The 22538-nt window shown below is 42.2% G+C and overlaps 1 protein-coding gene across 5 annotated transcripts in view; it reads left to right on the top strand.

Moving 5' to 3' along the window:
• The window catches only part of ETS1 (ETS proto-oncogene 1, transcription factor), a 145497-nt gene that overhangs the window by 103963 nt on the left and 18996 nt on the right, over positions 1-22538 (top strand). For all 5 annotated transcript variants that reach the window (XM_055095081.2, XM_055095080.2, XM_055095082.2 and 2 more), the window contains 5 exons: positions 9762-9881; positions 10850-11050; positions 14214-14291; positions 15284-15532; positions 19902-20162. In XM_055095081.2, the coding sequence (XP_054951056.1) occupies positions 9762-9881; positions 10850-11050; positions 14214-14291; positions 15284-15532; positions 19902-20162 (909 nt within the window). The remainder of the gene's footprint in view (positions 1-9761; positions 9882-10849; positions 11051-14213; positions 14292-15283; positions 15533-19901; positions 20163-22538) is intronic.

Here is a 22538-nt window from a genome sequence, read left to right as displayed (position 1 = left end):
GTTGCTTTCTGAACATCATTAATTGGGAGTCGGTTGTTGCCTCTTCCCAGGCCATTGCCACTCTGCATTCTGTTTCTTTGTTCTGGTTTACAATTTTCCAATATTCCCTTTCTCTGCTTCCTGCTTTCTTCCCTCTCTCCTCCCTTCTTGGCCAGCTCTCCTCCTCTGTCTGCTCCCAGCTCCAGCCTTCTCCCTTGGCGGCTACCCCCATGGCCACTGCACCACCTTCCTAGCCCCCGTTCCTCCTTCCTTTCTCTAAGCCTTTCTTCCTTCTGCCCTTCCTGGGCTAACTTTGAACGACTGAAGCCCTCACTGGAAGAGGCCTGTCTCTGTGTTTGTTTCCTGCGTGGGAGGGAGAGGCAGGCCTTGAGAAAACAGTTCAAAAGTGCAGAAAAACTTTACCTCTTCCAGCCTAAATAAACGGGCTCCACTCCATTTGTTTGCCCAGATTTTTCATTTGCCCATGGAGAAAACTCCTCATCGTACACCTTGCCCAGCCTGGCCTTCTTGGTGATTCTCAGCGCCACTCTCCCGATGCCTGTTTTACCCCCCGACCAAGTGCCAAGTGGGCCCCGAGCCGAGGTTTGACCAGGCCAGTTCTGGGTAGGACGTGCAATGGAGCCTGCTGTCGGTAGAGAGTCTCAGGGATTGAGGTTCTTCCCTGCTCCAGAAAGAGCTTTTTCTAGAATGAAAATGTTGGAGAAAATGAAAAAAGAAATGTTATCATGCCCCATCATTTTTGCCTCATTTGCTTTTAATTCTGTGAATAGGTGCAGGGAGAAAACACGTGGTTTGCGCGTCTGAAGATGTGGGATTGAATCCTTGTTATATCACTTTACTGGTTTGATAATCTTAGTTAAGTCACTTAAGAAACCTTTGTGAGCCTCAATTTCCTCACCTACATGATAAAGATAATACTACATGTGCTTGTTTTGAAAAATCATACGAGAATATTCAAGAAAACACTTTCTAAAAGATACAGTTCTAGTCAAATAGCAGGAATGATAATTATAGGTGGGAGTTAAGTGAAATTAAAATAAATTGGTTAGCCCAATTCATCAGCATCTGCAAGATCTCAGAGGATGAGGCCTCAAAGGCTATTATGTAAACCAGAATTAGTGGAAGCTGGGATTATAGCAAGATGTAGTTGTCAGATATTCTCCATTGTCTTCCTGGGTGGGGTTATCCTATGTCATGTTGGTACCAAAAGCCGTATGCTCCTGTCATGAGAATTTTAGTGAAGGCAGGGCAGGAGTTTTCCTCATTCAGAAGTGTAAGATGTGGGAAGAACCAATAGGATGCAATGTGGTTCTCTGCAAATCCATGGAGACGAAAGAGCCCAACTCATTCTTTCCTCCTGAGTAATGTAGAGACCATGGCTCTGTGTTTTTCATGATAAAGAAGTCACACTGTTCTGGGACATTTAGGAACTATAAAGTATGTCATGTGGTGGGAGTCAGGTGTAATTATCTATGCAGGAAATGCTTTGAAACATGTGAAGTACTTTGTAAATGGCTTGAAATGATCATTTAAGAAGCTTGAATGATTCTTTAATGTACCCTATGGTGGTGGTCCTTGCACACAGGAATCATAATCTCAATAGCTAAAACTTCCTTTTAAATTGCTTGAGTGTCATTAATTTAGAGGCCCATAAATGACAATTAAAACGCAGCTTGGATTTTGGCAGATTCCAAACACATAGAAAAGAGTTCTTAGCATAAAATTATACTTTTGCTTTGTGCCATATTGGTTCTAAGGTGGAACTCTTAGGACGTTTTTGCAACCAAAAGGCATCTTAGGTGCATTGGATTCATGTAGTTCTGAAGTGTCATGGCAAACATATTTTAGATGCTTATTGCTGCAAAAAGTATTTTCCCCTTAGCAGATTGGAGGATGCAGAATAGGTAAGAAATTAGTCTATTCTGTTAGGAAAAAATGCCAGTTTCAGGGGATGTCAATTTCCATTTATATCTCAGAATCTGATTTTTGCATTTGTTTTTCTTATTTTCTCAGTCACTTATTTGTACCTGGAGAAATTGCCAGGTTCCTTCTTGATGTTTCTGTAAGCATTGGGAAATAAAATCTTTTTTTTTTTAAGTCTTTATATTTTATAAGATGCTTTTCAGTATAATCAAGTAGCCAATGATTTGTTGAGCACCTACTATGTCTTAAGCTTTGGCATTGTCACACATAGTCCATTTAATCCTCACAGCATGGTGGGTAGAGCATCCTAGAGAATGAAAGCGAGCTTCATCTGAGGGGCTTTGAGACCTGGTTTATGTACCTTCACTTGCCAGGCTGCTAGAGAAAAACACATATTTAAAAGCCTTTCCAGCAGGACACATTCATTCATGTATTTCCTGTTTTAGGCCATTTGCCCAATGTTTAGGGTGGGAGATTTGAACTAGTCTAAGGAATGAGCGAGAAAATTTAGCTACAGGACCCAGGGGGCAGTTCTGCTTTCTGGCTGGGATCCTGGAACGGAAGAGCCTCTCTGGGTTTCCCTGAACACCTGGAATTGATTTGGGTTTTGCTCTGACTTCGAAACATTTGCTGAGGTGGAGGATGGTGGAGGAGGTAGGAAAGAAATAAATCCAGTGATTAAAAATAGCTTGTGCATGTCAGGTGCCTGAACGAATTTGGGAACATGCCTGCAATCCCTTTTGTCTGGCAGGTCTGAACTCCGGCGCTGCCGAATTACAACTGCTTTCATTTGTTTTTCCTGCTTCCCTACCATGTAATGGTCAAGGGCTCATTGGAACCATGTGTGAGCCTGGTGAGTCACCAAATCCTCAGGACTTCATTGGTAATAATGTGTTAAAACTCCTTTTGGGGGATGGGGCAGGAGGTGGATGAAGGGAAGAGGGAGAAGTCTGAGGTCACTTCCTACAGATGTTCAGTGTGCTGAGCCCTCTCTACAGGCTTCTTTCTCAGGCCTGGCTGCAGGACCTGAAACCAGCTTCTCCATGCAATTTGGAGCTGCCTTGCAGGAGACCATCTCTTTTGTCTTAGGGCAGCTTCCCTCTGCGGAGAGGCATCTCCTCTGAGTTGGCACATTGTACCCAAAGAGCGTGCTTTCCCTAGTGACTGTGTGCATTGGCAGCAAACCGAGATACTGTAACTTGAGACTGGCTTGCATTTTTGGTCAGTCAGGTCACTGGAGGGTGAATTGGGGATTTTCTATGCAGCTTCTTCTCCCTTCTTTGCAGTGGTTTTTATTGGCTGGTGACTTCGAAAGGGTTAGGTATTAAAAGAAGTTCAGAAACCCAGTTGTATGTTTCCTAACTCATATGAGTCTCTTCCAGGTCTCATAGTGTCCTGTTGTTTGGGACAATAATAGACGGTTTGGTTGGGATGGGTGGCCTCAGCATGGGCACTGAGTCATTTATTGCTTCACTCTTGCTGGAGCCAAGAGTCCTGCGTGTCCCCCATTGTGTTGTCACATCATTGGGTTTATGAAAATACAGCCAAGGGGCTGAGGAGGGACACTTGCCTCCCTTCTTTGCATTAACCTTAGCCAGAAGCTTTGTGGATTATAGTACCTCCCTAAGCTGGAAGTCCTGCCTGCCCGGTTTCTAGTGCCTATCACAGGAATCACTTACCACTCCCTTCTACTCTACTTCAACCCTGCCTTTATATGAATGAGAGAGGGCAATAGAGACTGTCTTTCTTTGAGATTCCTTTGCACATTCTTCTGAGATCATTAGCTTTTTTATCAGGAGAATCCTCTTGTAGACCAGTGACCACCCTCCAGGGGTCATCAACTTCAGAAGCAGAGCTGTCAGTGTGGCTGCAGCCATTTCTCTATTTGTGTTGGTCTGAAGGGGTAAAGGCACCTTATCTCCTAAACTGGGACTTGTTGTCGGCAGTTTGGCAATGATATTACCTTTCACACTGCCCTTCTGTGCTGGCCAGAACTCCGAGCCTTTTTATTTGTTTTGTACACTTTAGTTACAGTTGTAAGTTCATGAGAATGTTGACCATTAAGAGGAAATATCACTGCAGCCTTCTGCTTGTAGGAAGTGGAAGTCCCTGGAACTGGCTTACCATCTTGATTTGAAATCATCTGTGTGATCCAACATTGGCACTTTCCAGATCATGACAGTGTTGCTTTGAAAGAAGTTCTGTGGTTCAAGTGGGCCAGTGCATGAAATATAGACCTAGATTTAAGCATGAGAGAAAGTAACTTGAAGGCTTTTTTTCTTTTTCCTTGAGTTTATTTGCCTCTTATTAAACTTTAACTCTATGATCTCCCTTTATCTAAAAAATATCCTTGTGACAATGAAATATTTGTGGGTGAAATGACTTGTTGTCTGGGATTAGGTGTATAATTCTTCTGCGTGTGTGTATGGGTGTGCATGTGTGTGGAAGATGAAATAAAAACGGGTAGTATTGATAAATTTTGAGTAGAGTTTCTCTCTACTTTTATGTATGTTTGAAAATTGCCAAATAAAAAATGTAAAACTCTATGAGGGATATAGACACCACCTATGAACAGACCTCTTTTCAAAGTGAATTGAGTAAGTGACTTATCCAGTGTGTCTACACTAATGGCGTAAGTGAAATCAGAACCTATGGATTTTGATCAACAAGTTATCAACAATGCACGCCCCTCTCTCTCTTTTTTCTTTGTCTTTAGAATCCTATCTTTCAGTTTGGAGAACTGTTCTTTTATCCTCTCCATGTGGACCAGAAGGTTTATTCTTGGTTTACTTTTACTTTAAAAAATATATTTCAGTAAGCCTTTATGTAACAAATTAAACTTCTGTTATATGCAAAGTTGCCCATTAGGTTGAGTCAGGGTTGGACAGAGAAGGAAGCCAGGTTTTCACTTAACTCATTTGCTTCATATGGAAGGAAGCCTCAGTTGCCTGAGTGCCAGGAAAAGAAAAGATTATAGTTGATTCTGTAAATGGCTCTTAATTATGTTCTTACGGGGCTAGCTGTATGAAACCCTGGGTTTCTTGGAATAGTTTTAAGTTTTTAATCACTCCTAAAATCTTTCAAAGTAAGAAAGGAAAAGTCCCATTTTTTTTTTTTTCTCAGCTCTGAAAAATGTTAGTTTTCCTGGATATCTGATCCATTTCTGTTTGCAGTGGAATAGAGAGAAAGACCCTGAACTTTAAGAGTTAGAAGACTGGCTTCTAGCCCCAGCTGGTCCCTCTTGGCCTTGTGACTTTAGGTCAAGCTCTTGATCTCTCAGGGCCTTGATTTCCTCATCTGTGAAATGGGGACCTTGTGATACCTTTCCGGGCCCCTCCAGTTTTATGTTTAGAGGATATTTTGGAATAGTGTATGTGAAGAGTCTTGGCAAACTGTAAAGCATTTCTCAGGTATAAGGCATATTACTCACTCTTAGTATTTCTTTCATGCTGCTATTGAGTGTGACCATACCCAACACACATGACTGGTATCATAATCTGATGGGGTTGGGCCCAGTTCAATGGTCATGCAAAACTGGGACATGCACCTTGGATTTCTTGTCCTTGGCTGTATCCCTCATCTCCTAACCCTAGGATCCCAGATGCTCCAGTCTTCCCATGATCATTGATTGAGAATAGTGAGAGCATAAACTCATGAGGTCAGTAAGGCCAGATGTCTTGAACTTCTTGCCAAACAAAAGCCACCTAGTGTTTAGATTCTGTGTACCATTGTTGGTAAGAGCCATTCGGTTTCAAAGAACTGAAAAGAGTGGTATGAAAAGACACATGAAACACCCTGGAAGGTTCTTGGAAACTGAACAGCCCTTAACTTTGAGTTACATGTAAGTGAATGGAAACCCTTGTTTTACATTTCACTTGAAACATCTATGAGGTGGTTCAGGGTTAGGCCACAATGAAAAATGAGCAGATGTTTCCCTGCATTCAAAATGCCACTAGCTTATTCTTCTGTAGATTCAGAGAAAGCTACCTGCTCACTTCTGTCTAAATACTGTGCAATCTCCTGCAATGGTTATTTAATCACCAGCTTCGGCACAACTGTCCTTTCAGAGGTCTAGGGGAATTCCTATAAATATTAACTGAAATTTGGGGTCCCAAGGAATAATCAGTGGGCAGGAAATCTAATATAATTGCAATATATTTATGTCCTCATTTTCCAGTGCATTGTGTTTAGAATCTCCACTGTGTTGGCGTAGTGTTTCTCCAGGCCGGATTCTCAGCATTTTGAAACAAATATGTTATTTGAATTTAAGATATTGTAATTATTAGCACAAAGGAGATTTCAGTATTTTTCCATAAAATATAATTAGTTAATGTCTATGGAGGTAGTGATTAACTTCCAGACACTGATTCTAAAATTAGAAATATTTTGTACCTAATGTAAAAATATTATAATAGGTGATGAAGTAAAGTATTTTAAGAGTAAAGCGATATCTGCTTAGGCTAAGTCATGTCAGATTTTTCACCCGTGTAATGATTTTGTCATTGTTTTTGATGAGTATAATGAACAGAACTGCTACAGTCTGCAAACAACATGAAGGGAATTTTTGAATTAGTATTTTATATGGTGAGTTTATTTTCTATTTAATATACATTTTTGAGCGTGATTAGTCATCACTTAAGAGCAATGCTCACACAACCGAAAAAGACAATCTTTGCCAACTGTTCACTTACTTATAGAAGGGAGTTTGACTTTTTTTTTCTTTTTAAACTACAATTCCACACTTTATAGGATAAAGTTCTGACTTTTACATCTGAATCCTTTGGCTCCAAAGACAATGCTGTGCCTTCTCTGGAGCTGATCAAGTCCAAATGCAAGTGTCCTAAGTGGATAGGGATGGTTTCCCCCAGCTGGGATGTGAACCCTTTTTTTAAAGAGATCTAGCACTTGAGTCTCACAGGCAGAGGGGCAGAGCCAGGCACCTCTGATGGGGCCCCAACAGCATGTGGACTGGGCTTGTGGAGATGGCATTGAGGTGGAAAGGCAAAAGTAATTCTAGCTGCTTTCCTGGGAGAGAACAAGTGAGAACCCAGAAATGCCTGCCCCCTGACAGGAAGCAGAAACCTACGTGGAGAATTGTCAGCTCAGCAGTCCTGTCCAGACCACACTGCCAGGGCTTGTGGAGTTACGGGAGGCAGACTCAAGGAACTTCTTTTTCAGGCTTTCTGCTGTCGTCCTTGGCTGTCACCTCACACTGGCATCCCACTGTCCCAGCTTTCATGTTGAGAAGATTCTGGGGGCCTCCTAGTCAGTCTCATTCTTCAGTTCCCGCTACAGCAGAACCACTGCTTGTCCATTTGGCCTGGCCTGTGTTTTCCACATGTGTTGTCCTGGCCAATTTCCGCTATCAGTAAGGTCCTTTTCATCAAGTCATAAATCTAATGGAGGGAACAAACACACACAACAAAACCCACACAGTTCAAGTTAATGAATTTGTGTTGGATGGGGGTGAAGGGAGGAAAGTTGCTTCAAATTTGGAAAAATTTAATTCACTCAACATTTGTTGATTGACTTGTGTGTTTAGCCATGTGCTGGGAGCTGGGGCTGCTACAGTTGTTTCTTCTCTCAGAAGCAATACTCTCTGGTTAACTAGAGAGCCCTTTTCTCTAAAGTAAAACTGATTTCTACTCTAAGGGAAGACATTTCTGGACCTGCCGCTTAGCTGTTCTTGGAGGTGTAGAGTGGGGATGGATGGGGAGCAGCCATGTGTTTCTTAGTGACTCATTTGATGATTACTCCATTGTTTGAAGGGCTGGATGTTATGTAATCAACATTCTATCCCCTCCCCCAATTACTTCCCCCTAACAATCTGGGATTTTCCATCATTTTGTTAACCTTCCTGGAGACATGTTGATTTTTTCCACTAGATTTTTCTGGGCATGTCCCAGGGCAACCCAAACTTACCACTCCCTGGAACTTCAGATTCCTCGTCATTGGCAAGGCCTGGAAGAGCAGCTAGGGAGCCCTTCTGTTCTTCCAGGGCACAGCCTGGACTCTAGCAGTTTCCTGACAGCATCACTAAAAGCAAACAAGAGAGAAAGTGCCACCTGTCCTTCTTTTATGCAGTGTAATCTCCACTTAGTTCGACATTCAGAGGCAATATATTTGCTCCTTTCTTCAGAGGTTATCCTATGCTTAATTTCATTCAGCCCATAATACATTGTTTGTGTCCGGGGAATATTTTTTAACCAAGCAAAGTTTAGAAATGGCCAATTGAAGAATTTCTGTAGTAGCCTTGCCTGGAACTTAGTCATTTTATAAGTCAGTTTCATGGGATACACTGAAGATTCAGGTTTCTAGAAATCACTTTGGTAAAGTGTATCACTGTCAAAAGGTAACAGGAAAGCTAGTAGGGATTCTCAGCTCATTTCTTTGCTTATTCACTTTTTGTGGGAAATTGTGCCTGAGGTGAATTCAGAAGATGTTTACGTTCAGCTATATTTATGTACCAACATCGTGAACATGGTCCGCAAATACAGGAGGATCTGGATGGACATAGCAGAGATTAAGGTGCATGTGGGTGTAGCAAATGATGATACATTTGCAAATCTGCAGGCTGTAATGCCTCACTCTTCTTCACTACTGACACTAACCAAGCTTTATAGATTTTTCGTCCTGTATGCATTTCAAGTTGACTCACTTATGTTGTCTGCCTTGCCACTTTTGTAGTCAAAGCCACCATCTTCTCTCGCCAGGACTGGTGCAATAACTTTCTAAAATGTCTTGCTCATCCATTCATACTCACCCCCTAAATCACTCTTTACAGAACAGATAAGGTGATCTTAAAACAAAATGATCTTTTTGTAGTTGATGCTGATGTCCCTGCTCTGAGGACTACACTTTGAGAACCACTGATCTGGAGTATTCTTTTCTTCCTAAATTCTCATGCATCCTTCACAATTCACGTCAAACGTCTCTCATCTTCTAAGGGAGGCCTTTCCTGTTTCCTTCAGACTTCCAGGAATTCCTGTTGCACATTAACGTTGCATCATGTACTTCTCCTTTGAAGCCCTTATTGACATTGCATTGAAACATTTAACTGTGTAGATAGATTTTTAGTGGCTGAATCTACTGCAAGAATCAGATAGCTAGCTCCTGTAGAGACTATTTCTGTGTTGTTCACTGTTGTTTCTTTAATTCCTTGCACAAAGCAAGTGCTAATCATTTGTTGAATGAATATTGTTATTTCATTTTCATAGGTAACTGAAAGTATGTAGTAACATTAATATTCTCGGTAAATGTGAAAGATAAGCAGGGACTGCGTATAAACTAGTAGAGGTGTTCAGGAAGAGTAAACATATTTGTTTGTCAGGAATGCAGGACATTTTAGACCTAGCACAATGTGGAAAGCCCCTTAAATGTTGCCTGCTCATGCCGGCACAGTGGCTCATGCCTATGATCCCAGCACTTTGGGAGGCTGAGGCAGGTGGATCACTTGAGGTCAGGAGCTCGAGACCAGCCTGGCCAACATGGTGAAACCCTGTCTCTCCTAAAAATAAAAAAAACTAGCCGGGCATGGTGGCACATGCCTGTAATCCTAGCTACTCAGGAGGCTGAGGCAGGAGAATCGCTTGAACCCAGCAGGCAGAGGTTGTAGTGAGCTGAGATCACGCCACTGCACTCCAGCCTGGGTGACAGAGCAAGACTCCGTCTCAAAAAAAAAAAAAAAAAAAAAAAAAAAATTGCCTGCTCTGGTGCTCTGGTGAGGATGCTAGCACAGTTGTTTCTCAGCTTGCCTTCTCACAGCACATTTGTAATGTTTTATGATTGGTTCATTACCTATGTAATTTTTGTTATTCATATGCAATTTTTTCATGCAGATATGGAATGTGCAGATGTCCCACTATTAACTCCAAGCAGCAAAGAAATGATGTCTCAAGCATTAAAAGCTACTTTCAGTGGTTTCACTAAAGAACAGCAACGACTGGGGATCCCAAAAGGTATGGTTTTGTAGTTGGAAAAAGAGTGGTTGGGGTCAGACCCTTTGGGAAGACACATTTTCTCACCTGGAGTGTGTGAGGCAGACGTTACACTAACCACATTGGAGTCAGCAGCTATGGGCCATGGCTGCCATCTGTTCGGACAATCATGACACACATACTGAGGCTGCCCCATCTCCTGGGCTTGTTCCTGCCATCTTGATATGAAGACAGTGGTCCTCAAACTTGCCTGCACACTAGAATCAGTTCTGGATCTCTTGGAACAGCTCTGATGTTGGGCATTACACCTGCTGTCATCTGAACTTCATTGGTTTCATTGGTGGGTGTAGCCAGGTTAAACCTCAGGTCATGTATGAAGATCGCATGTTATCAATACTACAGTGCTACTCAAGCTATAGCTTATGATAAGTACAGACTTTGCAGAGTATCTGGTATAATACAGGCACCTAATAATGTTATTACCAAGTGCCATTTGAATGAATGACTACTACTAATTGCTACAATTATTACCACTATAATTGGCTAAGATAAAAAATAATTGAGAATAATAGTCTCAAGTATATTATAAGTTAAGAGCAGGGAGAGGCATGAGCAATCTCTTGTTATTATTGCTATTAAAGAAGCCATTTGTTCTGTTCAGGGCTTTAAAAAAGTCCAGTGGGAATAAGGCAGTGAGAGAGGAGATTCATGGAAATCTTTGCCTGCAAGGACAGAGAATACTCACGTGGTACTTTTTGGCTGGCAGTAGTGACCTCCTAGCTGGTGAAATAGAGAAGGCAGAGATGTTGAATATGGAGGGGAGGGTTATGGAAGGCACTTAGTGATGTGCAGGCTAGGCTGATGCTTCCTCATTCGATGAATAAAGATAGCATTCTCAGCTAAATTCAGCTCCTTCAGTGTCCTCTCTGAGGCTTGGATAGGAGTTAAAAGCCCGACCTGCTGGATCTTCATCTGATCTCTTTCCTCAGACCCCCGGCAGTGGACAGAAACCCATGTTCGGGACTGGGTGATGTGGGCTGTGAATGAATTCAGCCTGAAAGGTGTAGACTTCCAGAAGTTCTGTATGAATGGAGCAGCCCTCTGCGCCCTGGGTAAAGACTGCTTTCTCGAGCTGGCCCCAGACTTTGTTGGGGACATCTTATGGGAACATCTAGAGATCCTGCAGAAAGGTAAATATGTGGAAACAGAGAGAGGTGGAGGTTATGTGGGGTTGCTGTGAGAGTAGGTAGGGGGCGCACCCAATGGTGGGACGTCAATGCCTTTATCTGTGGGCGTGCTACTGTAGGACGTATGTGGGAATGTGCCTAGTACACTGCTCAGCATACAGCAGGTACTCTTAGATGAGTGTAATTTCTTTTTCTTCTACATATTGGGGGTTCAGATATTAATCTTCAGCAAGATTGTACCACTGAAGCTTCTTGGATTGCAACATTCTAATCCAGGTCCTTATCTCAAACCCATGCCCTGTTTGAACAAGCAGTGCCCACAGCCAACCCAAGAATAGTTTTTGTTTTTGTTTTTGTTTTCTGCAATCTTAATACACACTGCCTTGATGCATGCCCCATAATACCTGATCACATCCCGGGAAAGCTTAGCTTCTGAGACCATATTAATAAGACAGATTTCTCTGCCCACTAACTGAATTGGAATTGCAGTAGTACATCATACCTTTTACATCTGGAGCAGGAACTGGGGTTATATCAGGACGCTATGTTGCAACCTTGTAATGACATGGCCTCCCTTAACAGCCTCTTCCAACCTTTTTGGACCAAGTGACTCATGTACCACAGTCCTGGCTGAGTATAGAAACAGCAGCAGGCGGCAAACTTGGGTGTTTTTGTGCTTATTTTTTTGAATTTTTTCTTAAAATAAATTGCAGTTACCAGCAGTCAGCAGTGCCCTCCAGCTGACTGTAAGCCTAGAAGCCCATTGCCCTCTCTAACCCAGGCCCACCCTTTCCCTGTGGTCATCAGCTCTAACCCTTGGCACAGACGCTGGGGGAGGGGAGCAAAACTCAGGATTAGCACTTTTACCCCACATTATACCTTCCTTTGGTTAAGAATATATTCCATTATGCAGTGCTCAAGAGAGACCCAAACTAGATTTCTCTGTGCTCAAAAGTGTTATCTTTATTCCTTCTTTTCACCTTCTGTTGAAAAATAAGACATAAAGGAACACAGGAAAGAACTAGGTAAGTCTTTCTGTGGCTGCTTTTACCGAGGATGGCAGGCAGTTGCACAGGCTTCCCCAAAGCACCGGCATGTTCTCCGTGCACAGACACCCACTCATAGGTGTTGACATGAGCGACCTGTTTATGGAGGGAAACGACATGGCAGGCTCCTAACAGATCTGATTTGACTGTTGACTTCTAAACACAATAGCAGATTCCATCAGACTGTGTAACCCAGTATATTCTACTAAGAGGCTGTTTTCCTCCATTTATCACAATGGAGCTGCCAGGTGTTTTGGGCTATCTAAGCCCATCTCTGATTGTAGTTACAATTAATATCTCTATCAGGTCTCCTTGTTTCCAAAGTGCTTTCAAATACATTTTCTCTTTGGATTATCAAAATAACCGTGTGAGATAGTAAGGACAAGTCCTATTATTGTCCTTGTCTGTAAAATGAAGCTCAGGGTAGGCGATTTCTTCAGTATCACTCATCTCCTTTTCTTCATTTTATTTCAACTTTCAATATATTTTTATTTTATTTTATTTTACTTATTTTTTGAGACAGAGTCTTGCTCTGTCACCCAGGCTGGAGTGCAGTCGCGCGATGTCGGCTCACTGCAACCTTCGCCTCCTAGGTTCAAGCAATTCTCCTGCCTCACCCTCCTGAGTAGCTGGGACTACAGGCGCATGCCACCATGCCTAGCTAATTTTTGTATTTTTAGTAGAGTCAGGGCTTCACCGTGTTGGCCAGGATGGTCTTGATCCCTTGACCTCGTGATCTGCCCACCTTGGCCTCCCAAAACATTGGGATTACAGGCGTGAGCCACCGTGCCCACCCTCAATATATTTTTATTTAACTTAAAATTTAACATCCCATCCTGTGCTTTTTGTATAATAATGTGGATTCACAGGGGCCTTCTGGCCCCTAAGACTGGTTTGGCCTCACTTAGGGTAAAGGAATAATGTAAGAACATTTAAGAGAATTAGGATATGAGTCAGTATGTTTGAGAGCAAAAGTCAAAAGTCATATCTTCCCACCCAATATTCTGTTGAGAGAGGCAGAAAGAATTCTCCCTCTTCAGGTTCAGTTACTTGAAGAGATGAGCATGATGTTTGTGCTGAGGCTACAGCTTTTGTTCTGTAATTAAACTAAAGCAACACAGCAGCAAAATAACATAGCTGTTTGGGGTGGGGTGGAAGGTGAAAGGTACGGGGATGTTTCAATCTGATAAACTGCTAAAGCAAAGTTTAATCATTTTATCTCAACTGGGAACTGTTTTTCTGTGCAGGCATAAACTTGTTTTCCCATCAGACTTTGCTCCTAACAAGCTATCAAATACCTGAGGAAAAACCCAAACCCATACTCTATGTCAGATTCTTATGGTGAAATATAATCAGACTACTCCATACAAGAATCGGAGCCATGGCATTTGTTCCAGGGTAATTAGAGGATCCCAGGCTTACTGCAGGGTCATGCAGAGCTTTCTGTCCGCAGGTGCTCTTCGTCTCCCTTCCTCTCCTTTTCCTAGGGGAGTTGGCATCCGGGCAGGAGTTTGATTGGGTTGCTCTTCTCTCCCTTGACACAAGCGCAGTCGCATTTCACCAAATGGAGTCACCTTACCAGTGTCCTGCTTCTTGTCTGGGCCTGAACTTGAAACCTGAGGGCAATGGGAAAAATACAAAACAAAAACCAGACATCTGTTAGAGGAAATGGAGAACGTAAAATCTACGGCCTAAAGACTACAATATATTTTTGAGAAGTTTTGAAATTGATTAGTTTGGGGGTTGGGGATTGATCCTGCTAACCTGGGATGTACTCAAGCCTTTGGCTATAGTGTGGTCGACATACACGCAGCACGAATACATTGAGAATGAATGCTGAATGCCTTCTCAGCCCTTAGAGATTACTCATGGATTCTCTTTCCAAGATACTAAATCCCATTTTGCAGCTACTGAAATAATAACCTTAGTCATATTTTTTTTATTTCATCTTTAGACAAGGCCACAGTCAGGACAGACTCAGATGCCAACCCCGTTAATGAGTATGCAGATTTCCTAGAAAAGGGGTTGAGATCATTGTGGTCTTTGCATCCAAGATCCTTTTAGGCCAAGCATGACTTGAATATTGACCTCTTTGTTCCTTCCCTATCTGTTCATTACAGAGGATGTGAAACCATATCAAGTTAATGGAGTCAACCCAACCTATCCAGAATCCCGCTATACCTCGGATTACTTCATTAGTAAGTTCATTTCTACCACTCTTCTCTCATGATAATAGCAAACTAGGAAAAGATCCCTATCTCAGTGAATCTCAGGCTCCTTCGTGGTAATTCTATCAAAAAAAATATCTTCTTAGATGTAGACTCTTCTTTGTTACTTTATTATTTTCCACAAAGCACAAAGTTTCAACCTATATATACGTTTCATTAACCTACCAAGTTCCTACACACTAGGATCCTTCTCTGATGTCTTCACCTGAAAGTCATGCAGAGAGACTGCAACTAGACCCCTAAACTTTTGTTCCTATTTGATACTGTGCACTACGATGGCCAAAAGAGGGTTGGGTTAGGGATTTGATCTTGGTCTTTGTTCTTTCCTTTTTATTAGTGGAGATGGCAGCATTTCCTCCAAAATCCTTCTTTAAGAGTGTGCTATGCAGCTTCAAATTCTATTATAGGAAATATAGTCTTCTCCTTTTTTGTGTAAGATACCCAACCATACTGAAGAGATGGCCTGAGGGAAAGAATGAATGTAGGCCTGTTGCACTAATGTAAGCTCTGAGATATAGGACCATCTTATCTGATGGCTGTGCTTTTACAGGGAATATGAAACAGGTTTTATTTTTTTCATTTTATCTTTTTACGTTATTACAATTTTTATTCCAGTGACACAATGATATTAACTACTCTGTGTCAAGAGCTTATTGTGTGGGGAATGTTGGTGGGCATTTGACCTCTATCCTCATTTCATCTTCATCACAGTGCTCCGGGAAAAATCGCAATCACCCCCATTTTATAGATGAGGATATGAAGTCAGGAAATCAATTATCTTGTCAAGGGCTAAAGCTGTTTAGTAGTGGACAAGGTTAAAAATGCAAGCTTTTCTGATTTAAAGTATTTTCCCTTATTCTCTAAGGAGCTTGTTCCACATCATAGGGCCCTGTAGATGGTGAAAACTGCTTATTTTAGGTACAAATCTCTCCTCTCTTTAATTGCAAACCCTTTGTTTCCAGGCTATGGTATTGAGCATGCCCAGTGTGTTCCACCGTCGGAGTTCTCAGAGCCCAGCTTCATCACAGAGTCCTATCAGACGCTCCATCCCATCAGCTCGGAAGAGCTCCTCTCCCTCAAGTATGAGAATGACTACCCCTCGGTCATTCTCCGGGACCCTCTCCAGACAGACACCTTGCAGAATGACTACTTTGCTATCAAACAAGAAGTCGTCACCCCAGACAACATGTGCATGGGGAGGACCAGTCGTGGTAGGTCATATTTCTTCTCTAAAAGCTCTTGGGTTTACAATAATTACCTGACTTTGTGAGTTTTTTTCAGGTTCCATTTTTTTTTCTTATTTATTAGAACTGTAGATTCCTCAGTTTCAGCCTTCCCATCTTAGAATGTCCAGATACTAAGAACTTTCCATCGTGGTGTTTTAGCCAAGTCCATTATTATGACAAAGGCCATGGGGTCCACAGTGAAGTCAAAATCAGGCAATCTAAGAAATTAAATATCTTACTTGGGCAAAATGTTTTACTCAATAACTCTAGTTGAATTTGGTCATTTTGAAAGGTATGCTCTATTTTCCTTGAGGAGGACATAATCAAATAAAAATGGTTCAAGTGGCCACCCTGGAAAACCCTTAAGCTTAGCATGTGTCCTGGTGCCCCTCCCAGAGGACTCCTGGGTCTGACTGTAGATCCTAGCTTAGTACCTGGAATGACCTCTGCTGGCCAGCCTGGGATCTTTAGCCTCCTGTGACTTTTTCGGTTTGGGAAGATACAAGATGGTTAACCAACGGTTTATTTGGAACCAGTCATCAGCAGTGTGGTGAAAGTGTGTATTTAGCTAGAGGACCAGGGAAGGAGGTGGCCAGGGGTTTCCAAAAGAAGGTAGTTTTGTTAACGTGACTATTACAATAATGATAAAATATTCACTGTCAGGGAAGAAAATGTTTCAAAATAGAGCTGGCTGACATAAAGCAAAAAAGGTAAAATGCACCCAATTTTTAGGAACAGGACATAAACACTCAGAGGTACGGCCTACCTAGTAAAGTGTCCAAATTGTTTTGTTTCTGAGAAAAATGCAATCTATTGTAAGAAAGGGTTTGTCTATTTAGCAAGAGCTAGATGATTTCTAAAAAGGTGAAAAACATGACTTTTCTGGTGGGTAAATGGGAAAGAATTATAAATGGGAAGAGGAACAGGAGAAAGCTGATCAAGCGGGGCTTGGGTCAGATGTCAGGCTGGGGCTGGCCTATTAGTGATTTCTGCTCAATGACCATATGTGGTGCCTATTGTGAGGCTCTTGGAGGAGAGCCCAATGGTACCTTTACTTTGAAGAATCATGGGTCATGCCCATTGTCGTCTTCTTCGAGTATTCAGACTCACACTTCCTCCTAGCAGGCCTAGGGATCACCAACAAGCCCTGCAGAGGGAAAGTCCCTGCAAAATCAGAACCCCTAATCTTCCTTCTTAAGGCCCCAGGGTGTTAGTGTTTCAGACCGAAGGGGATGGGTGGGACCAGTCGGCCTTCCCCTTTCTGGCTCTTTTTTATTTTTGGGTGCATGTCTATTTAAATACATACACACAAGTGTGTGTATATGTGTTTCTTTTTTATCAGGCGAGTCAAAGCATTAAAACGACTTTCTTCCTTGTGGGACTTTCTGTACATCTACACAGTGATGCCAAGCCTGTGGGTTTGGGCTCAGCCATGTTGTAACTTTGGGTCGATCTCCTGTCACATTGTTTTGAAATTGCATCTGGCTTTGCATTTGTGTAATTGTCTCTTTCCCTCTCCTTTTCTTCGTTCTTGGTTTTGGTCCCTACCACCCCTCCAACCCCAAACTAATGACTGTGGACCAAAAGTGACCCTTACAAGGAGACATGAGGTATTTCTTTCTGGCTCCACTCTTCTTCCCTCCCTCCAAGTTCAGGCCACAAAAACTTGAGGGGAAGACCATTTTGTGCAGGGCTGTTTTCTGCATGTTAGAAGTGCTGCAAACGGGGCCTATGCAAAGGGCCAATTGATTCTGAGATGCTGTGATTGGTCTAGACCGAAAGCATTACTGTTAGCTGATTGTTATTTATACTAACCATAGTACAGTATTCACGGGCTGCATTACAGCATACAGAGTGCTTCTATGCCCCACTTATTTGGGCCCTAAGGACTGTCTTTGTACGAGTCTACTCAGTGGGTGGCTGGGTGCTGCCGCATCTTCTGTTTTGAGTGCTCTGAGGTCTGTTTGGTGGACTCAGATAGCTTTGGAAGGAGCTCGCCGAGGCCCTTCTCAGAAAGGCTGGCTAGTGGACAGTTTAGAGAACACAGGTTTCCCTGCATGAGCGCAGCAGCATAACTGAGTATCTAATCCAGTTGGATTCTACCCATTTTTGGAGAAAATACCCGTAAATGAAGGTTCCCAGCACCAGGGTTGTGAAATCGAGCTGAAATGAAAGCTGCCTACCGCTGTAAACCACAACTCTCAACAGGGTTGCATTTGCCTCATGTTTGGGGGGTTGCCAGAGACTGGTTCTGGCTTGGTTTAGTCCCCTTGCTTAGTGGGACTCCTTGGAAACTCTACTATCTTGCTTGTGAAAATTCTGATGTCCTTTTTCTCCAAGTATAAAATTGGCTGATAGAAATGGAATCATTTCAGAGAGACTTTAGCATAAATACTATCGACTTGGTGCGGTGTTGATGAAAATATAAATTCTCCTTCTTAGGCTTTTGGTATGTTTGTCTCAAAGAGAAAATAAGTGACCATGAAGATCAGTAGCTGGTATGAACAAATACCTTTTTATGAGACGCCACAGAATTTCCTGTTCTGCTAAAACAAGGCTTTGACATTCTGGTTGTAGGCTGTTTTCTTAAATCATTTAGTGTGAATTTCTTGAAAGAAAATTAGATGATCTCTAAAAAGGTGAAAAAGATGACTTTTCTGGTGGGTAAATGGGAAAGAATTTTTAAGAATTATAAATAAATATATATTCATTTTTAGTAAGAATGAAGAGGTGCCCTTTTGCTAGTGGACTGGGTGGGCAGGGCTGATAACTCCATGAAGCTCTTCAGTTTGCTTTCCAGAGATTACCCTCCTCTGAATGGATGAGTGGAGGAAGGAATGAGATGAAACGGATGACACCACCTTTCTGTTTAAAGCAGTTCTAGAGGGGGTCAGGATGTAGAGAAAACCTACAGCAGTGGATTTTACAAAAAGTACACACTCAACCGAATATATTTTATCCGGATCTTTAAACAATGTTGGGAGCAACATATTTTCCTATATATTTAATTTAGGTTTGGGCATCTGTTCATGTTTGATTTTTATTGTTTTAACCAATCTCCGCTGTCATGGAGGGAAAAATACACTGGAGGCACACTAATATGAAGTTGTATAAGTCAGCCTTATTCTGGGATTTGAAATTTATAGATCAGCCACCCCTGAACAATTAAGAGTTGACTTACGGATATTTCTCCATAAACATTTGTCACATCCCTTTGCCTTTTGGCCTGTGCTGAATTGAGGTGACCATCTAGTCTCCTATGATTTAACTTAGGTTACTTGAAAAGTATCTGAAAGTTGCATATAAAAACCATTCCTGTGAGCCTTTTTCACTCTTAGATTCATTTGTTTTCCTCCAAAACTATTTTTTTTTTTTTTTTTTTTGCTAGCCTCCTTTTTAGTGGCATTTTTGCCAATGGAAATTTCTCCAGGAGCTATTGTGCAATCATAGCAGCTGTTTATAACCTGGTTTGGGAAATTAATGAACTTGCATGATCTTGTGGTCAGTTAAGAATGCCTTAAGCAACTCACACAGTAAAGGATTTCTGACACTGCTGTGGACCTTAACTCTTTAATAAACCTTTTAAATATTGCCTACACTTTTCCAATGAAGTTTAAATTTCAAGTACATAATTTTACTTGGAGAGGATAAAGAATATGGTTTTCTGTTTAGAAGAGTGAGAGTGTGTGTGATTTTAAAAAATCTCTTGTGTAAAGCATCTTACACCATCTTACTCTATTTGAAAAGGCATAGGGTCAGTACATGTATTTCATATTAAAATAGTATTTGGGAAAAATGCTAAAAAATAGCACTTAGTTCCAAGGTCAAAACAGGCTAATCTGCTCTTAGTCTAATGGGATTCTTTTTTCTTATGACCAAAATGTTTTCCAAACTGGGCCTTTTGAAGTCATCTCATTGGCTTGAGCTGGAGTGGGGAATTCAGCCTGACATTGCTCCGATTTCTTCATTTATTCATTGGGCCTACGACATCAGCCAGAAATCATATCATAACATGTGTGATCCTCAGCTTCTAGATTTCTGGCTTTAGAACTCTTGAGGACCCAAACGCTACTCCGACAGATGTGAGCAACGTTTGACTCTGAATCTCTGTACTTGGAGTTCTCAAAGCAGGCAGCAGAGTGGCCGTGGACCCTCAGATGGTGGCCTAGTGCAGCCCCTTTCCTCAGAGTAAACCCATGACCCCTGAAGCTTCCGTTCCCACTTGCCTCTCCCTTCTTCCATCCCTCCTGCAGATCTGATTAGCAATCTGTCCTCCATAAGAGGGTTTTTACAGTTTTTTTTTTTCCCACTCCCTCCTCCCCTGTCCTCTTCCTACCTCCTCCTTTACCTCCAGGTAAACTCGGGGGCCAGGACTCTTTTGAAAGCATAGAGAGCTACGATAGTTGTGATCGCCTCACCCAGTCCTGGAGCAGCCAGTCATCTTTCAACAGCCTGCAGCGTGTTCCCTCCTATGACAGCTTCGACTCAGAGGACTATCCGGCTGCCCTGCCCAACCACAAGCCCAAGGGCACCTTCAAGGACTATGTGCGGGACCGTGCTGACCTCAACAAGGACAAGCCTGTCATTCCTGCTGCTGCCCTAGCTGGCTACACAGGTAGGCGCCCTCCTGCTGCTTAGGCCAACTCCATCTGCACGTTTCTGTGGGTGGGGTCCTGGAAGGCACTCTGCACCTCTGACCAGAGACGACGAGAGACTCCCTTTTGCAGGGCACGGGGGAGAAGTCTCTCTAAGAATTCTTTAGTCTCTCTCCAGCCACTCTGCTTGTGAATAGCTATTGATTTTTGGAAGCAAATAGTATCATTCTCTTCAAAGGGATCATTTCCAAGAATGGTAGGAAACTTACATTTTGGGTGTTTTTCCATGTCTCGGGGAAGGGAACTATAATGATCTGGTGTTCCTGGAAACTCTATCTAGTGGCCTGGCATCAGGGGATTTTTCCTGGTCTGCTCTTGGGAGGTCTTTCTAAATACAAAATCAGCAGCAGCATCTCTCAAAGGCACAACTGAATGGCCTCCACACTGGACTCTTCTGCAGCACGGTTCTCCTTAGGCCAGCTGTTCAAATGTGGGAACAGTGTCCTCAGTGGCACTACGCCCTGTCCAGATCCATCCTGGCCTATAGAGAATACCCCTTCTCTTACTCGGCTTTATTATCAGTTTTCTTCCAGGAGCGAAAGCTATAGTTATGATAGTGATGGGTGAAGAAAGGCCATAGAGAAAGGAAGATGTAGGTTGAGAGCTTGAACTTTGATTGAGACTCTGGTAGTAGAGCAAAACAATGCTTTCTTCAAATGGGTTGTAGCATATCATGCTACTTAACCAGAAAAACATGTGGAGAGTATATCTGAGAAATAGCCAAGGAGCATTAATGTGTTAATCATCAGATCTCTCTGTAAGATTGTAGTGTTTTCTAAAAATTAGAAAGTGTGTTGTGAGTAGAGCTTATTTTAAAGTAGCTTTGATTACTCAGATGTGGTCTAGGCCTTTATTCTCTTATAATTCTCTCCACCCTAGATATGTTTTCGTGTAGGGACCCTTTGTGTGGATGATGACAAACAGCAAGATCTGTGTTTCTATTGAGGTGTCTCTCTGATCCTTAGGGTATGCTGAATCCTTATTTTTGCATTCAGGGAAGCCTTAGGTCTTTTATGAAGAAAACCAGTGACCTTTGAGAACAACTCAAATGCTTGAAAACTTACTCCCCCTTCAAAGATCAGGAGTGTCTCTCTTATGTTGCATTCCATATAGCTCCTAGTGCAGTTCATTGCATGAGTAGTGCTCAGGAATTATGTCTACGTGTTGGAGTAGCAACAAGGTCAAGGCCAGGAATGGAACTTAAAGGTCCTTACTTTATTCTTTCTACAATACCCTGGTGGTCTTTGCTTGAACATGGCTAGCATGTAGGAACTTAGTACTTTTCAAGGGAGTCCTTTCCCATCTTTGAAAGGAGATTATTAGGAAGTATATCCATTTCCATTAAAAACGTCTGGGATGAGGAAAAGTGTATTAAGTCACTCTCAGGAAGTACAAGAGTGCCAGCTCATGCAGTTATACCTGTTAGGGGTTAAAGAACTAGACTGCAGTTGAATATAGTGATAAAGGAAGGGAGATGTGCTGCTTAATTGGGAAGAGAAAAGAAAGGCAGAGGTAGCTCTAAAATGACTTTGTGGCCTTGGGAGGTAGATGTTATCTCTAATTGGCAGTGCTTGCTTCTGTTTTTGTGGTGCAGAGAAAACTATGCTCTAGGTCTGAGTTATGTTTGGATAGATTGATAGTTGCCTGCCCACCCTCTCTTCTGCCCTTCCTTCCTTCCTCCCTCTCTCCCTCTCTCCCTCCCTACCTCCTTTCCTTCTTTCCTTCCCCTCCCTCCCTTCCTCCCTCCCTCCCTTCCTTCCTCCTTCCTTCCTTCCTTCTTTCCTTCCCTCCTTCCCTCCCTCCCTCCCTCCCTCCCTCCCTCCCTCCCTTCCTTCCTCCCTCCCTCCTTTCCTTCTTTTCTCTCTCTCTTTCTTCAGACATGGGATAAGGGAGTAAAACATTTAGTGAGTAGAAGAGAAGGGGTGGTGATTATCACTTAAAAGTCTCAAAGTCTGAAGTAATCATTTTAATGAAAAAACATTTTTGAAGCCTCTTACCATTTAATTCTTTCTCCTTGACAATTGCAATTTCACTTTTCATACTATCTCATGTGATGGCGGGAATAATAGTCCAGAAAACAGAAGTCCTCTGTGTTTCCTCCCAACTCTAACACACTGTGTGGTTTTAGGCAAATTTACCTTGTACCCTTTTCTACTTTTAGTGAAGTAGAAGTGTTCATTCTTATCTTGGTGGCAGGAAATCTGTGAAAGTGTAATTGAATTAAATCAACTAATTAAATAAATGAATGCTAGACATTGTGCTAGACATAGAGAAAAAAACCCTCAATTATAACAATTCAATTATTTCAGCAAATGTTTGAGCGCATATTGAGTGCA

Source organism: Pan paniscus, chromosome 9, assembly GCF_029289425.2.
Source record: "Pan paniscus chromosome 9, NHGRI_mPanPan1-v2.0_pri, whole genome shotgun sequence".
Classification (NCBI taxonomy): domain Eukaryota; kingdom Metazoa; phylum Chordata; class Mammalia; order Primates; family Hominidae; genus Pan; species Pan paniscus.
Note: the sequence above shows the minus strand (reverse complement) of the source record. Positions and strands in the feature narration are given on the sequence as shown.